Below are 17,642 nucleotides of genomic sequence, written 5' to 3'. Positions count from 1 at the left end.
GCAGACTTCTGGATTCTTTCAGTCTCTCTCGAAATCATGTGTGTTCATTCCCCCTAGATGTTGTATAGCTTCATGCAGCTTAAACATGAATGTAGGTACCTTGTATTTGATGCAGTTTGAAGCTTAGGGACATTCTTTTCTTTGGATACGTCCCAAATATTTGTCTCTCTGTCCATGCTGTTAGGTACTTTTGATAGTGCTTAAAATGCTTAGCTAAAGGGTAAACTTAACACTCTAGTCTTTCAAGCTTGATGGGAAACCATCAGTTTTGTATACAATATCTGAAAGTTGTGTTTGAAATTGCCTTGTTTTGACTTAGGTGATCCATAGATGTGCCTTACTGTAGCTGGTGAGAGTTTAAATGTACAATGAAAAGCCTCTTTCTATAAATAGAAAGAACAGTCTGTCCTCTTCCTTTTCTTTTAAATGCTGTTTTCTCAAAATTTTGCATTCCATCTTCTGAAACTTCACACAGCATCTTCTGGTTTGTTTTCCCTGATCAAAGATCATCCCTTAAAAATACCATCCCCCTCCTGGCTTTTAGAATTTCCAGGCTTACATGTGTTGCTGATCTGGGAGTACTAACACAGATTTAGGATTTTTTTTCCCCCAAATACTGCTCATGTTTCAGGGTTTTTTTGCTTGCTGCCATTTATTTGTTTTCTTGGGCAATATGGAAAATAAAAACAAAACGGTGACTTATGAGAGTTAGTTCAACCCGTGAGAAATTTTGTAGGAGAGTAAAAAGACACTTAGCCAGAGTACATCCTCACTGCTGAATTTGAAGCATGTGACAAGCAGTGGAGGGGTGTGAGTACCTCCTGAAAAAATTATGCAAATCTTTCACAAAAAAATGTTAGAATCTATGTTTAGGCACTGCTATCCTTCTGTGTTTGTCTCCTGATATTCCTTATTTTGGTTCTGCAGAAATGCTTCAATCCTTCCTTTGAAATTTTAGCGAACTCATTAATTTCTAAGAGTCAACTTTGTCTTTATGTACTCAGTCAAATAATTAAAATCCTTATTCACCTTTACGCTTTTCTGCTTGTCCAAAGTTGCCTGTTCAAATCGTTCTTTAGTACATTTTTCTCTGCCCTGCCATGTTCAGCTGAACCATGAGATGCCGTCTTTATGCAGGACCATACTTGACTGCCTCTGTCACCATGAGCAGAAGACTGAGTAGTGTTGTGTAGTGACCTGAGTTGTCTGGATAAATGGGGAATGTCTCCCAAGACCCATGCCCTTGGAAGGAGGGTCATTTCTGCAGGCTGACTTAGAGTATTCTCCTCTGAATTCCCCGAGATGCTTGTTTAGGGCTTGGTTAACTTGTGTATTGAGTTGTAATGCGTGCACTTAAAAGAAAGCTGGTAACCATTTGGAGATACCGGTCTCCTGGGCTGTCTTCTGTTGGCTGTGGCTTCCTCTCTGTGTAGGAATGTCTTGGAGATCATAAAACTTCTGGGAACAATTTATGGTGTGTTGCTCTGTTCTTCCATTTCTGCCTCTGAGTCAGAAAAGTGAAGGAGAATACTATCATTTGACTGAATTTCGGTAGCCACTGAGGTTGTTTTCCTTGACTGACCGACTCCTTAATGACACTCTTGGTGGAGGCCTGTCTGTATTTGAAATTTGGCATTGTTGCCTTTCATGGGTATTTTCATGACTTGGGAAGGTCTGCCTCCATGCTTCTGCATGCAGAAGTCTGTCCCTCTCACCAGGTCATGTTCAGCTGGGCTTTGGGTACCACCTGTGAAATAGTGAAGAGGCCACCTAAATGAACAGCTGGGACACGTGTGTTCTCATAGGGCTGGGGAGCGTGTGCTTAAATCCAGGCTGGTTCGTAGCTGAGCATGAGGCTTTTCCAGCGCAGCCCCTGCAGACCTGTTCTCCCAGCAACCAGTTGCCTCTCATGAAAGCATGAACTGAAATGTTTCAGGGAGCTGAAGAGTGGTTGGGTTGTGTCCATCTACATCTATGTTGTGATAACATGCATAAATGTGATAGACATTCACCAGCTCTCTGTGTGAGATCTTACCAGGATTTTTTTGTTTGTTTTTTGGGGTCAGGAGGGACATCTTTCCTCTGCCTGGGCAATCACTTTGTTCTGCTCTGTTTCCTTTGTGTTGATGCACTGGATAAAATCAGTATATGCTCCTTCTTCCACAGGGAGAACCTTCAAATGTGTTGGGTATCCACATTTTCAGCTTTGGGGATTTGCTTCATTGTCCCTTTAGTGACTGTTCCTGCTCCTCATCTGCTCCATGTAGTCGGGAATACTATCAATCATGAAGACACACGCTATGCTTTGTAGCACTGAAACAGAAGTCTCGTGTTTCGAGACTCTTTCATCAACGCAGTAGCTGCTCTGTGTTCTGCCGTGGATGATGAATAACATGTTTGTATGCACTAGTGACTTGTACTACTTCTTGTTTTATTTTGTTTCGACTTGCAGACTAATGAAAAGCAAACCTTGGCCTACCGAACACATGATGGTACTAATATGAAAGGAGTCATCCCTGCTTTTGTGCCACCAAAATGGAAAGGTTACTTTGTGCAGGCTGACAGTAAAACATAGAGAAACAAAGCTGAATTTAAATCCTTATGTTGGCATGAGAGAAGTGGTGTTGTGAAGTGACAAGTAAATGAGCTGGGGAAGAGAGGAATATTATCTGCTTTTGGTGGTGCTAGCACATACTATCAGTAACAGCAACATAAATATAGCTCATGGATTGCAGATGGGAAACTTGAAGTGGGTTGTTTTTTCCAGTTGCTCATGAAACTTAGGAAATGTTACAGCATGCATCTGAAAAGCAGAGATGTGTGAACATTTCCTGTGTACGGTTACAGTTGCTAATCACAAATAATTTTCTGCCACAAACACTTGGAACGGTCTGTAATTTCACATGGGATACGGAGATGCCTGAAAATGCATGTTCAGTGCTTCTCAGGCACGGAGGGCTCTAAAGCCATAGCTGTGTGGCTTATGATTTCCTAATTAATGCTAGGCGGTAGGAATGCAATAAAGAATGCCGTGTTTTCTTTGCACAGCATAACATCACGTAGATTCACAGTAACAAACTGGAAAATACTATCCCTGGGAGAAATTATTGTCAAACACAATCTTGCTTTAAGGTGTGTTTTGTAAAGCTTGCATGGGATTCTTACCTATTGTTCCCACCACAGAAAAGTAATTAGGCACTCTTGACTTCTAAAACTGCGTGTAGCCAGTGTCTTCTGGTTTCATCTCCTTCCTCCATTACACTTGGTGTGCAACAGTACTGTGCTTTCTCCCATTGATTCCTGTCACATGTAGTAGTTTGCAGAAGAATTCATTTTCAGGTGTGTGCACCTACTTTGGCTATACCAAAGAGCTATTTCTGACCGTAGACAGTTACTTTAAAATCTCTTCTGAATATTAAGATCCCATTCGGTGCTTATAGAGAGAATGGGGAAATGACTTGCTGTAGGTAACTCACTCAGAGATAGCTTTCTTCCTAACTTTTCTATCACTAACATTTTAGTAACAAAACTAGTTGCAGTTCACACGTTGCAAGATGTGTGACAGTRACGTACATATTCAAAGCTAGGGGAGAGCTATTGTGACTAAAAAAAGATRTGTTCCTAACTGCATTTGGCTACATGTGGCTCTTTGGTTTTTAACAGAAATGTCCCTTGTTTTTGAAAGACTTGCTAACATTTCTTTTTTGTTCCACAGTTTGCAACTTCATGTCTCATGAAAAGTGCCTCAAGAATGTGAAGATACCATGCTCATGTATTGCTCCAAGCCTTGTAAGGGTGAGTAAGCACACACTGTCACGTCTCTTTCTTGGGATAATGGCACAAATTTATCGCTAACAGCCACAGTGTATTAACATAGTGGCTTGTTAATATATTACTGTTTAAGTCAAATATGCTACTCATCAATGAGGTTTTCTTTTTTTATGATGCAGAGGCAAAGTTTTACATTTCCCTTCAAACTTGCCTGCAAATAGGTGGCTGTAGACAGACTGTCTGAAGAGTGGTTATTTGCATTCTTTAAATATTACTTTTTTTTTTTTAACATATGTGTCATTACCTGGATGACTTGCTGTAATGGAGTGTGGTGACTGATTGATAGGAATTGCACTCAGAAAACCATACAGCGCATCATACTAAAGATGATCTTTGTACTCCATTGATTTTTTTACAGCAATTGCAGTTAAAGGTTTTCTGCCTAGTGAAGGAGCAGTTTGGCTTCTGTTGATTGCTGAACCTTAAGGATTTGCTCATGCACACATTTTGAATCTCAGTTATCGTGCCCAAGAGAATAAAATCAATGCATGAAAAACCCTGAATTTTGAAAGCAAAAAATCAGAAGACAGGGCTTCAATTGATGGAAATGTTTGCAAATTTGTTTATTTAGGTTACTGATGAAGTACTTGTTTTTCACATGCCTTGTGACTGTTTCCCCCGCATGACTTCCAACTTAAGAGCTTGTTTTAAGAAAGTGTGAAAGATGAATCAACTTTAGAAGAAGATAATGTGATGTAACTACAAGATTAAAGAAGCTAAGTTCAGAAGGAAGGAAAGTGGGGGGTTAGAAGCYTTCTAAATATGTAGTAAAGCAATACAAATATCTTAAGGAGCTGGGCAAAAGTCAAGTGAGACCTTGCTGTAAAATCAGAATGAATAAGTCATGAGCAGTATTGACATCATTGAATAATAGCACATTCATGAGATTTTCATTGTGTAGATCTGGAAGCCTTGGAATGGGGGGTGCATTCCCTTCTTTATCCTAAATAGCTTTGCAGGTTCTTCTGTGCTTAAGAAACATGTGAGGGGAGGGAGGGGAAGGCTTAAAAACGAAGTGTAACTAACAATATGAAGTGAGAAGTAGCCAAGTTGCTGCCGGTAGGTTTAAGGCAAGGAGTGCATACTTGATTTGGGGTCAAAGGGCATTATAATAGAATAGCGGGAAGTGGACAGAGAGAAGCTAGCCACTCGCTTTTCTTTAACTGAGTTTGTCTAGATCATAATGCCACTCAGGCTTCGTTACACACTTCCCCTTCCCCCCCACATTTTCATCTTGAGAGGTATTAATTTATGTTGGCAGAAAGGTTGCCAGTAGATTAAAAAACATTGCTGTAAGTCTTAGAATCCAAAATAAATGGACACGTAGATAGTGAGAAATGCTCTTACTAAGGATTAGCATCTGTTGCTGGTTCAATATGCTGGCAGTCAGTTGTAGCATGGGAGAAGGAAGGATGAGTCAGGCAGTACAGGTATCTTTGCAAAGACCTTTTAAGGGGATAGTACAAATCCAACTGAGAAACATTCGATTTAATTCAGAGAGGAGGGTCAGAGTATTGGACACTTGTGACTGTTTTTTTGTGAATTTAACTTTTATTTCTTGTTAAAAATAGTACCTGTTGCTTTACGCTTACATTAGATGCAGCGTTTTCACCATGCATTAATGCTTTTGCTTGCTTCAGTCATGGGTGTTAGTCTAGTTTTTTTCATTCTTTTGCCAGTCCTTATTCTCCACTCACCCCAAYGCGAACATTTTATCTAATTATTTATTTTTTAAGCATAAAATGTAAATATTCCTACTGTGCAGCGGAATTTGTCTTGTTTGATTGCTGTTTTCTGCCCTCAAAGCTGTCCATGGTTTAGTGTTGCTGTATTTAGGTGCAAAGGGTCTTCTGCTTTATCCATGCTGAACTATATGATTACGTTTCAAAATATTAGATTGTGCCATTTCTTTTGGACAGTCTTTTCTTCCTTGACGCAATCATCCAAGCTGCGTTAATTCTAGTCTGCTGTGCAAGTGAAGTCTGCCATATGGGAGACATTGTTTTGCGTGAAAGCTCTGTCAAGTAAATATAAAACTTGGCACTTGCTTATAAAACATAACAGAGCAGAAACGAATGATGATGGTTTATAGACTGTGTGGAAAGTTTTTTTTCTTTTTTTTTCTTTCTATAATATCCCTGCCTTCCTTTCAGATTATTTGAAAGTGTTTCTTTAGGAAAAGGTCTGATGTAGGAGGGATCACGGGGGGACTTTTTTTCTGATCATTTTTCCTAATATGTTAATGCTCAGTGTATTACAGAAATTACTTTTTTTTTCTTTTTTTAATCCCCTGGATTTCATCTAGAGAAGATAACAATTCCTAAAGCTCATGAGAGTGTGTGTCATTTGATACTAAGTCAAGCTGTCAGGGAATAATTTTTCAGTAGATGTTTCATGGAAACTTTCATTCCTGAGGGTAAGATTTCATTTCCAGGGTCAAATGAAAGCCCACAGAGTTGCAAGCATGACATGACTGCATCCAGTCTCAGATCAATTTCTGATGAGTTCAATCTTAAGGCTGCCTTAGCAGTTTTTTGTACTGTTACTAATCATTCTCACCTGCGTTTAGTATTTTAGACTGGATCCAGGTCATGATGTTTCCAAACAAGACTTTATGGCTAAGTCTTACGAACAGGTTCCTGGTTTTATGGTTTGCAGGAGGTTTGATTTGTTTCATCCATGACGCCTCTGCAACTGTTCGAAATTCAAACCTTCTCTCCTCCATATTTCCCCAAGTATTTGTCTACTCTGAGGTATGTGTGAAAAACAAACAGACTTAAGTAACAATGAAAACAAAACCTCCTTGACCAATTGTGAAATAGAGTTTTATTTTCTTCATCTTCGTTGGGTAGGCATGAGATTGTCTTACAGGATTTTTTTGTCCCTTAGATTTGCCTTATGTGTGTACTTTTTCTATATAACTGTACTTTGAAAACTAAACAGGCATGAGAGTATTCTAGAAGTGTTTTTCAGTGAAGTTAGACATCTGTAATGCTTGTTTTTTCTCAGGTAGTTGTTGTGTTGCTGTATTAGCGTAATTGTTTTTAATGGTTTCCACTTCATGAACTGTTGATAGACTGTTCACAACACTTCCTTATGTGCTTTTGTTCTTACAGGCAGGACGTCTGGAATAGACAATTGCTTGTTTAGGTCATCGCTTTCTCTTCAAGGTTGCTATGCTAAAAATAAAAACTTTGAAGTTTAGAATTTGGGTGGCAGTTGCCTTTACAGAATGTGATACAGAAAAAGATTTTACTGCTCGCAGAGATCTTTGCTGAGGTGAGCAAGTGCTGGTCTTATTTGCTGACCTGAGTCTTTCCCTCCGGGTGCTGTATTCAGCTGTGAATAGTTGGTTATTTGGGTTGGTTACTGTGTTTCTCAAACTGCTAGAAAACTGGAAGTAGGAAAGAGGAAAAAAGGATACACAGGTTAGGATAACTTTCCCTCTCAACACTTCCAGTAGTCTATTCTGTATTGGACGCTTCATACTTAACAGATACAGAACAGCAGCATCTAAACTTCGACAGCTAAAGGGCACAGGCCCTCTTTTTCTTTCCTTTCTTTCCCTCTCTTCCCCATCCAAGAAGCATTAGGAAGCCCAACAAAGCRGGAGACAAAGAAGGTGGAAAAGTTTGGCTATTGCTTCATGTGCCTAATAAATTCCCTGATCTCATGCAGCTGTCTGAAATGTCTGATTTTTTGTGTGTGCGATTACTTCACAGAATTAGCTTTTAAAGAATGTTGTTTCAAATGGTTTATAGACATTTTAACACATGACGAAGAGCCTAGCAAGCTGGGAATTGCAAGCTGATATGATTGGACTGAATGGTCATTTTGGAGGGTAGAGAGGAAAAAATTCAGAATCCAATTTTGGAAAATCATTCCTTGACAGTCACTAGTGGTGTACCCCAGGGACCAATACCRGCTCCAGTACTGTTTAATATCTTCATTAATGACCCGAATGACGGGAGCAAATGCACCTTCAGCATGTTTGCAGACGATGCAAAACTGGAAGCAGTRGCTGATGCACCAGACGGTTGTGCTGCCATTCAGAGGGACCTTGACAGGCTGGAGAAATGGGCCGACAGGAATCTCACGAAGCCCAACAAAGGGAAATACCAAGTCCTGCAGCTGGGAGGGGATAACCCCAGGCACCAGTATGGGCTGGGGGCCGTCCTGCTGGAGAGCAACTCTGCAGAGGAGGTCCTGGGGGTCCTGGCGGCCACCGATTTGGCCTTGAGCAAGCGATGTGCCCTTGTTGCAGAGGAGGTCAATGGTATGCTGGGCTGCATTAGGTAGAGCGTGGCCAGCAGGTGGAGGGAGGTGATCCTTCCCCTCTGCCCAGTCCTGGCGAGGCCACACCTGGAGTGCTGGGTCCAGCTCTGTCCAGGCTCCCCAGTATGAGAAAGACACACGCCTGCTGGAGCGAATCCAGCAGAGGGCCGCAAAGACGTTTAGGAGACTGGAGCATCTGTCACATGAGGAGAGACTGGGAGACCTGGCGTTGTTCAGCCTGGAGTAGAGAAGGCTCAGGGGGATTTTAGCAATGTTTATAAGTATCTGACAGGGGGACATAAAGATGAAGGGGTCAGATTCTTTTCAGTGGTGCCCAGTGGCTGAGAGGCAATGGGCACAAACCGAAGCATAGGAAATTCCACTTGAATGTAAGAAAACACTCCTTTACTGTGATGATGGTCATTGGAACAGATTTCCCAGAGAGACTGTGCAGTCTCCATCCTTGGAGGTATTCAAAACCTTGGGCAACCTGCTTTACTGACCCTGCTTGACCAGAACATCTGCAGAGGTGCCTTCCAACCCCAACCGTTATGTGATTTTGTGACAGTAGTTGCAGGTGTTGTAGGTTTTATTCCAACATGGGGAACAAATACTTTGGTGAATACTTGGTGAAATTCTTTACTGTGCTTCCTTTAGAAGGCTCTCACAGAAAACAGGCCAAAATGCAAATACTTTAAATAAGCAGTTTGACATGCCTTTGTTATCTCTCATGTCTTAGAAATATTTCGTATTTGGCATGCATCTATCAAGGGACTTTTTATCCTGCCCATGTTGTTGTATACTAATGCTTTTGGGGGTGGGGGCAGAAATTATATCTGTAACATGAACTGGACTGCATGAAATGTATGCTTAATATTCTTCCTCTTTTTTGACACACAGACATTTTTGCGAAAGTTCTTTCCTCTCTCTCATCTTCCCCTTTTACTTGACTGTGATAAAGAGGCTTTGTTGGTGTGAGTTTTTCTGGAGGATGTTGTAGAAATGGTTGGATTCTGGACTGATCTGATTTTACCTTGAAGTTTGCTTGATGGCCCTAACCACCTTCACCAAGAGTGGTTTGTCTCTAGCTCTTAAACAGCTGACTTGTAGTTTTGTGAGCTGCATTGTTTCAACAAGGCAGCTGCCCAGAGTGTAAAATCTCCATGGCGTAATTTGGAAGCCCTGTAAGGTGTGAAATTGATTGCCTCTAAGCTCTTCTTTACTCCAAGTTTTCCTCCTTTTCCTGCCCAAAGCAGCAGCCAGCAGTTGAAGTAAAAGGGAAGGACTGTGCACACCCTACTTTCTAAGCTCAGGAGCTCCCTGTCTTGCTGTAAACTTGATGCAAGCTGCAAATTCCCAGACTGGCCCCTTAGCTCCACCTGTGACTTTGCAAGTTCAGAAATAGTGTGGAATTTTATGAAGTTTTATCAAGCTTGTTCTTTAAATTCTTTATCTTGATAGCAGGAGATGAGCATTGATTTCTTCTGTAATAATAAAAGGAAGGAGTGTTTCCGTCTCCTACGTGTCAGCTTCTGTTTGCAGTACGAAAAACGCTAGACCAAGCAACTTGTAATTACAGTGGAAAGCTCTTATACAAATCTTATTTCCTGATAGAAGTATCACAGGTTCCTGATTTGAAATGGTATGAAATTTGCTGTCTAGTTTCCATTACAGAGGATCCTAGAGAGCTTGCTTGCATATATCTAGATAAGGCCTAATGTCCTGTCTCAGATCTATGGCATGGAGAAAAAAAATCCTTGCATATGGGTGTGTGCATTATTCCCTTGCATTAGCCCTAATTAATATTTTGATTATTCATTCTAAATATTTAACCTTCTTTCTTTTCCTGTGCTGTGATATGCTCTGACACCATTTAACATAATATTCTTGCCTGATTTCAAAGTTTCCATATGAGTTTTCCGTAGTGAAAGTTGCCTTTTAACACCAACTTGATGTAACAAGTGCTTGGAGGGAGAACTTCATTTGGGACATAGGTAAAAGTAATTGACAGGCTTTATCCCTACTATGAAAAAGTAGAAATACAGTGCAAAATCCAGTATATTCTAGGATTAAAGAGCTTTCAATGTTAGAAGCAGAGAAGCTTCAAGCCAACAAAGGGGTTTTTAGAATTACTGAGCAGTAAGTGAGTAATTGAGGGAGATGTCGATACTGTGGAAAGATGAATCACTTCCAGTTGTTAGCTTCCCTCAGAGAGGGTATGGCCTAGACATGTGGTCTAGACTTAATTACCTGGACATAATAATCATGGGATTTGCTCACATTTCATCACCCTGAGTACATCTAGAGAGGAGAGGTTTATGTCATCAGAACAAATCTTAGGAATGTTAAATAAGGAAGCATGTTGCACTTGAAACATCAGAAAACATAGGTGTTCTTGTTTCAGAAATGCTCATTCATTTTAATTCGTATCAGTATTTTTTTAAATTATTTTTTGCCTTTAAATTGAAAGCAGTCTTTGTGAAAGACCCCATGCGACTATCTTTTGGGCGTTTTGTGAAGACTGTTGATGGCAAGTTGTGCCGATCCTTAAAATGCCACGGTGTTGCTGAACTGAAACTAGTGACCTCAAGTTAAATTCCCTTTGCTCAACCTTTGCAGGCTATTGTGAGGGTGTTTGCATGCTTATTTCTGTGTGTCCTTTGCTACTTGAAGCTAATCAGCCAAATGCTACCATAGTCCCTGAAACTAGTGCTCTCTGACGTGTTTTACAAAATCCCACCAATGGTGCAAAGCTCTCTGATATGATGGCAGAGGATATACGTGGGAAAAATAATATTTAGACACAGGCCTGGAGGAAGTTTTTAGCAGGTTGTTCTTTTTTTCAGGCAGCCCAAGACAGCAGCTGTTGGGCTGTTTTTTGGTATATCTGTATTTCTGTCATTCTTGCTTCAGCCTGGTAGTCCTTGATACAGGATTCAGGCTAAAAGCTTTCTTCTGCTTGAGTTGGTAGTCCAGTGGCTGCAGCACAACGAAGAACAGCCATTCCTGTAACTCTGCACCTCCCCACTGAGATGTCCAGCAGGTTGCAGCCCAGTAACACTCGACTTGAACTGACTTTCTTCATGAACCAGGAAGTTTGGGTGAAAACTGGGCTGTTCTGTGAATAGCAATTCCGTTTCAGGGGAAAATACCCAAATACTCAAATACTTCAAATATTTAAAAGCACTTAAAATAATGATTCTCTGCTTTTGCCTACATGCTTGCTAGCCTGTGGCATTTCAGTATGAGCAACAACTTAAAAAGGCATTGCAGAAAGAAGGCAGTTCCTTCTCCTCTTTTTTCTCTCAAAAATAGTGTGCCTGTGCACAGCTCTGTGATGATGGTAAACGTCTGAAGGTTAAAAATAGTTTGTTGCTCGAGATGCATTTTTTTTCTGCATTTCTGTATGATAAAATTGCACGGTGTCTTTCTGTACAGTTACACAAATAGCACCAAAGGGGTTATACTCTGTAAGTTTTAGATTTCCGTAGGATCTGGTTTTATTATAAGTTGATAGGAACTTATACAGAAATGTGTTGCATGCAGTACTGCTTTAGATATCTTAACAGATTTCAGGAAACAAAGCAGGGAACTAGCAATATCTTGTCCACGAATACAAGGTCATTCTGGAGCACATGCTGGAGTGTTACCATTATACGTTGTCAATAGACATTTGATCAATACTGTAAGGGCACTTAGATGTCATTTAACAGTATTACCATCAGAAAGTTTCTGCTTCTTTCTGTGGAAATCGATATTAGTGGTTTACATAAAGTAATTTAAGTAGTCCTACTGGGAAAGTAGTCTTTTAACTTACATCAATTATTAATTTTTCTCTCTGTAGACCACCCAGTGTGTCTCTAGTTTGCTGTATTTACACTGATGGTTATCTGTTATTCTTTAACTGGTATCATTTCAAATTCTGAAATGCTTTCTGCCTGGCTTTCCCAATCTAAGAGTTTAGAGGTTTGGCTTTTTTTTCTTTATATATATGGTGCTTGGAACTTGTTTGAGGGGAGAGGAAAAACTGAGGCAGCCGCTGGAAGAAAGAGTGTGTGGTTGATTAGTTCATGAGGTTGTATCTTCCTCTTTTACATTTTCTCTCCTTCCCTGTTCCTCTCGTCCTCTTTCCCACTGGCTCGGCGCTGGTGTCATACCTGTCACCACTAAAGCAAGTTAAAAGGCCGCTCATAATAAGCAAAGTTTCTGCGGCTTGTTTCAGAAAGGAAGCTGAAGGAATAGCTTTTCAAATCAGTGTCACCTCACCTTTCAATGAGCAAGTTGTTGTCTTTTCTTTTTAGCAGTGGCTTGAGATTTCAGAGGATGTCGCCAGGGCTCGAACAACTGCAGAGTTTAGACTCTCAGTCTCCTTCCTTTGAGTCTTCTACAGAAATATGGCCAGACCCTGAATAAGAGTGAGTTTGGCTCATGCCAAAGTCCTTTCCCAAAATAGCCACTATTTTTCACAAAACTTTGTTTTGATCTGTGGAGTGTCCTTTTTCTTCAGTAAAACTTTTCTTTGTTATTAAACACTAGAACAACAAGCAAAAAGGAAAATCCTGCATTTCTATGCCAGGTATAAGATAAAATAGACAGATTCAAGGCAGGGTATAAAAAGTTCTCTGTATTATAAGCACTGGTTGTTGAGGGGATTGCAAGTTCATGCTGGGTCTCCAAAGCAGGTTATTCAGCCATCTGGAGCTGGAGAAGGTCTCTGCATTCGATCTCCCCAAAAATACGGCTGCGTTGAGTAATGCTGTCTCCACGGCGCTTTGGGCTGTGATGGGAGTAATGCAGGCAGATGACTTGAAGGTGACACTCAGAACTTGAAGGCTGGTTGAGAGCTCTGGCTTGTTACATCCAAAATAGCTAAGGCAGGTAACTTGTGTGTTACTGTGAAGGGTTTTTTGAGGGAGGAGTGCACTTTCCTTGAAGAAATAGCTTGAAGATGAAAGAAGACTGAGTAAGGATTGTCAGCTTTGAGCAGAATCTATGATAGTTTGATTAAAGTTCCCCCAGCTTGTCTGAGAAATGTTATCCTTTTCCAAAGGTATATTTTCTTTTTATAAGCATGCATTATATAGCTGGAATATTCTGATTTTAAAACAAAATAACTCAAGCCGATCGTGAACTTTGTGTCAATTCGAACTGAAGTTGTGCAGAGAATGAAATTTCCATTTGGGTTGGGTGGCAGTAGGAGACAGACACCGAAGCATGGTTTGTTGCTCTTTTTTTAAATCCTGAACTGGTCCAAAACCCAAAAAATTTGAAACTTTTGAAGCCATGGAAATTCTGTCATCCATCATTTTGGAGATGCTGATGTGAACTCCTCTGGGCAGGCTGGCTGGCAGCCCGGTGTGCCGGGGAGCCTGGGATCTGGACAGACAATTTCCTGGTCAGCAGGGGATCCAAGGTGCTTCTTGACTGCAGGGTGCAATCCTCTCCAGGTCTTTTAGAGTGGGCATACTTCACACCCACCTTCATCTTCCCTTACCTCCACAAAATTAATTCTGAGGTGGATTAGAGGAACCACACGCTACGCAATTTTGGGGATGGTGATTTATCTTGATTAAACTTGCAGCGATGTTCTCTTCCCCTCATGCCTAAACCTTTTCTTGCTTATTTCACTCTGCATGCTTCAAGTACAGAATTGTTTAGCAGAATTGTGCGTGGCTGTCCAGAGGCAGAAACACTGGGGATTAGACCTTTATATCTGGAAGGGACTTTCTGGGTTATCAAATGCTCTGTTCCCAGTATGTGTCAAATTTGCTGCTAGTATTTCACAGGAAGACCCTAATATACAAGGAAAAACACTCAAATCCTGCTCAGTAACTTTGGGGGATTATCTACTAGAGCATCTGGGAGGAAAAGAAAGTGTCTGTGATTATGCATATTTGAAGTCATTATTTTCAACTTTCTAATGGAAACTATTAATTTCATTTGATGCTGCAATAACCATTTGTCAGCTTTTATTAGAAATATGTCACAACTTTTTGTGCTGCAGGAACCAGAAGATAAATCTGGTATTTTTGTCAGGAAGGATATGTGGGTTGCTGAGGTCAAGATGTAAGGGGATACATAATTTTCAGTTTTAAAATTTTGAAAAGTTATTAACATAAATCACTGTACAATTTTAAGGAAGTCATTTGCATTCTAGAAGTTTAAAGATGCAATTATGCTTCTTTCTTCTAGCGTGAATGTCAATTTGACAAGGATGTTCTTCTTTGTAGGAAGAATGGTCTCTAGAACAAGTATAAAACTGAAGTATTTTTCTTACTCTTCATTTTCAGTCTTTTTTTCTGTTGTTCTTTTCTGCCTCTGCCTTAAAATGGTACCATTGCTTCCAGTTTTCAATATTAATTAATAATCCAAGGGACCCCCACACCGTTTTAGCTTAAGAGTATGTTATGTTAGACATACATTAGTTAAAACCATTGGTGTGGCTCTCAGCAATGAGATCTTGCAGTGTATCTTCTTTCCCCCTGCAGTGCCATGCAGTCTTGGTACTGACGTACTTTGGAGCCAGATTTCAGTACCAGCCAGGCTCTGGAAAGTTGGTTTGGGGCCATTGCTTTTGTTGGTCAGTCACCTGGCTGGGCTGTATTAGGAGAAAAGGTGAAAGGCATATGGAGGGTGCTGGATTTTGGCAGTCCTGAGCTTCTAAGAATTATCTCGTGTGTATCTTCAGGGTATTTTGTCTGTAGTTGTACACATGCAGCTATTGCTATTTTATGGACCTTGTTTTGACTAAGAACCCTTGGGGACAGAAGCTGTGGTGCCAGACAAGTTGCACGGAACAGAACCAAAAGGAACCCTTCAGATTCATGGCACAATGAAGCATCAAGAAATTGACTAGCCCTTAAAATATATACACCTAATTTTTTTTAAAAAATAAATATTTTAAAATAAATATTTTAAATATTTTAAAAATATTTTAAATATATACTTCTAAATGTGACTTATTTTTTACAGAGTGACTTGGATGTATACTTGTTCTCAAACTTGCTTAAGTCCACATTGTGTATACTATACTGTCTTGCATGGTAAGGCAGTCTCTGTGAATAGTAACTGCCGTTTTGAAGGTTGTAGCTAATGGCATATCATGTCTTCTTCATTGGCAGGTTCCAGTTGCACACTGTTTTGGGCCTCCAGGACATTATAAAAGAAAGTTTTGCACTGTGTGCAGAAAGTCACTAGATTCACCTGCCTTTCGATGTGAAGGTAACTTACTACCTGCTTACACAGCTGTCTGTCTGTTATCCAGTAATGTACGCTTTGCTTATGTATGTGAACGCACACAAAGGATGTAATGTGTGCTAATGGAAAAGTTGGCTATGCCTTTATTGCATTTGAGAGACTTTTTGGTTTGTTTATCATGCACTAACTGACCATGGAAAAGGGTACCTTAAATTAAGGCAACTATTGTCAAACATGGATACTGTCTTTTACATTTCCTCCAATTTACTTTGAGCCAGTCTGTGGTTTTGGTGGTGTGCTATGAGCCCATGCCTGAGAGGTACAAGGGATGAGACACTATTACTGCAAAATAAAGACTTCTCCTATTAGAGTAATTTATTTCAGTTTTCCACTGGAAGCTTTGACTACAGGGGACCATCTGGTATTCATGTTTCTAAAACCTCCCCCTTCCTGCAAAAGAATAGAATATAACTTTTCTCTGTGCTGGCAGTCTCAAAAATCCATTCCTTGCCAAGGGGATATGGTGCCTTAGATGGAAAGGTATTTGAAAATATTATCTGTCAAAATAATATTGCTCTGAGTGTTCTGACATACTCTCTTAAAAAATAGTAATAATAATCAAATAAATCACCCTAACCCCAGAATTTCAGGATCCACCAATTTGAAATACATGTTGGCACAGATACTTCACTGGTTTCGGTTTGGGGCAGCTCCTTAATTCTTTCTTGCTTCATTTGAGCTCCCTGAATTTCTAATGTTCTGTGGCAGTTGTAAGCTTGAAGAGAATTCAGTGTTTTAGAAGAATATTGCCTGTGAACTGTTAAGAAAATAGTATACTGAGAGAAGAATCAATTGTATAGGCATTTGAAATGCTACAATTGCTGTTGTGCTAAAAATATTGTCTTATTTGATATGGTTGTTTACATGTATGTGTAGGGGAAAATTTGTCTTTGATCAGAGAATTTGGAGCCATAGAGGTACATTGTTTTTTGTCCCTGCTTTTGTCTTGTGAGTTGTGCAAGGAATGTGAAATAGTCTTCTGGCTCATCAGAGTCTGTTACTTAAACATAATTACCACGTGCATTGGATGAATTGGTGGGATGGTCATGAAGCTAGAGATACCACAGAGTCTTTTCAGATGACCTGTGTTTAGAAGATTCAGAACTTATATCTGGCATTTAAACAAACATAAAAAATTTTAAAAGAAAATAATTTTCATTAGCTATTGTCTTGTAGCTGTTCGCAAAATAGTTTTAGTTTAGTGATCTATTTTAATCTAAATTTTGATTTTACATTCTTAGAATTTTAATTCTATTGTATTAACTTTGAACCCATTGCAAAGGAAAAGTTTTTTCTGAGGTTTTCATTTAAATGTTTTTAAACAAGAAACATGTGAAATTACTAGTTATATTTAGGTATTACAAATGTTTGGACATTTTTCTCTGGTTCAGTAAAGGTTCGGAAGTTGTGTTCCTAGTGTGGATTAAACAGGATTTTTGTTTTATGTGGTATGACTTTGTTTGCCATCCTGTTTTCTGAATAATAGTAAGTCTACAATTTGTTTCTCTGACATTTTTCCCAAATGTGGTTTAAAAGGGGCAGTTGAGTTCCTAAAACATACAAGATTCTTCCTTTACTCTTTAAAAATAATATTAGAATTTGTTTTAAAGTCAGCTGTTCTAAACTGTAAAGCTTTTAAATTTAGATGTTAAAGTTTCTTTTTGCTTACTTCTAATGACAGTGCTTAATAGTACAAGCCAGCTGTCACTTACAGTGTTCTTCTCTGATATTGAAATTTAAATGAGTTTTTGTTGAAATCTTTGCCATAATTAAGGTACAAAAGGGGGGAGGTTAAGATGAAATTACCTTTTTTAGGCAAATGATTCACATTAGATGTCCATTTTAAATATTTTGGTTTATGTTCTTCACATTTTACAGTAAAATAAATTTAGTTTTGTGATTTCTAAATTTTCTGTTTTGTAAAGAAAGTGGAAAATTTCATATAAATACTGGACACTGTGCGTGGGTGTGAGAGGAGCTCTTAAATCTCTGTTCTGGAAAATGAGCATGTATGAATATTAAACTGTAGTGCGGTGAAGTACCTACACTACTTAAGCAAAAATTGTTATGGTATTTGAAATCCAAATTCTGCTGAAAATTACTCATGTGCTTTGGATAGCTATTTTTGCTGTAGAATGCACTGGTAACAGTTTCAACAGAGTTAAAGCTTGATTGATTCATAATGGCTAGTGTTCCTCTTTCTTTCCAGCCCTTCTTCTTGGAAAGAAAAGTAAAAGGAGAAAAGGGAGGAACTCAAACATTTGTTAGTGTTGGATCTG

General features: G+C 39.5%; 1 protein-coding gene across 1 annotated transcript in view; it reads left to right on the top strand.

Moving 5' to 3' along the window:
* Positions 1-3,720: 3,720 nt before the first annotated feature.
* DGKQ (diacylglycerol kinase theta) overlaps positions 3,721-17,642 on the top strand; it is a 78,024-nt gene continuing 64,102 nt past the window's right edge. The window contains exons 1-2 of the mRNA XM_026059993.1: positions 3,721-3,795; positions 15,228-15,327. Coding sequence (XP_025915778.1) covers positions 3,727-3,795; positions 15,228-15,327 — 169 coding nt within the window. The 5' untranslated portion in view covers positions 3,721-3,726. The remainder of the gene's footprint in view (positions 3,796-15,227; positions 15,328-17,642) is intronic.

Source organism: Apteryx rowi, unplaced genomic scaffold, assembly GCF_003343035.1.
Source record: "Apteryx rowi isolate R43461 unplaced genomic scaffold, aptRow1 scaffold_163, whole genome shotgun sequence".
In the NCBI taxonomy this organism is placed as follows: domain Eukaryota; kingdom Metazoa; phylum Chordata; class Aves; order Apterygiformes; family Apterygidae; genus Apteryx; species Apteryx rowi.
The sequence above is the reverse complement of the archived record's forward strand: the minus strand, read 5'-3'. Positions and strand labels throughout refer to the sequence as shown.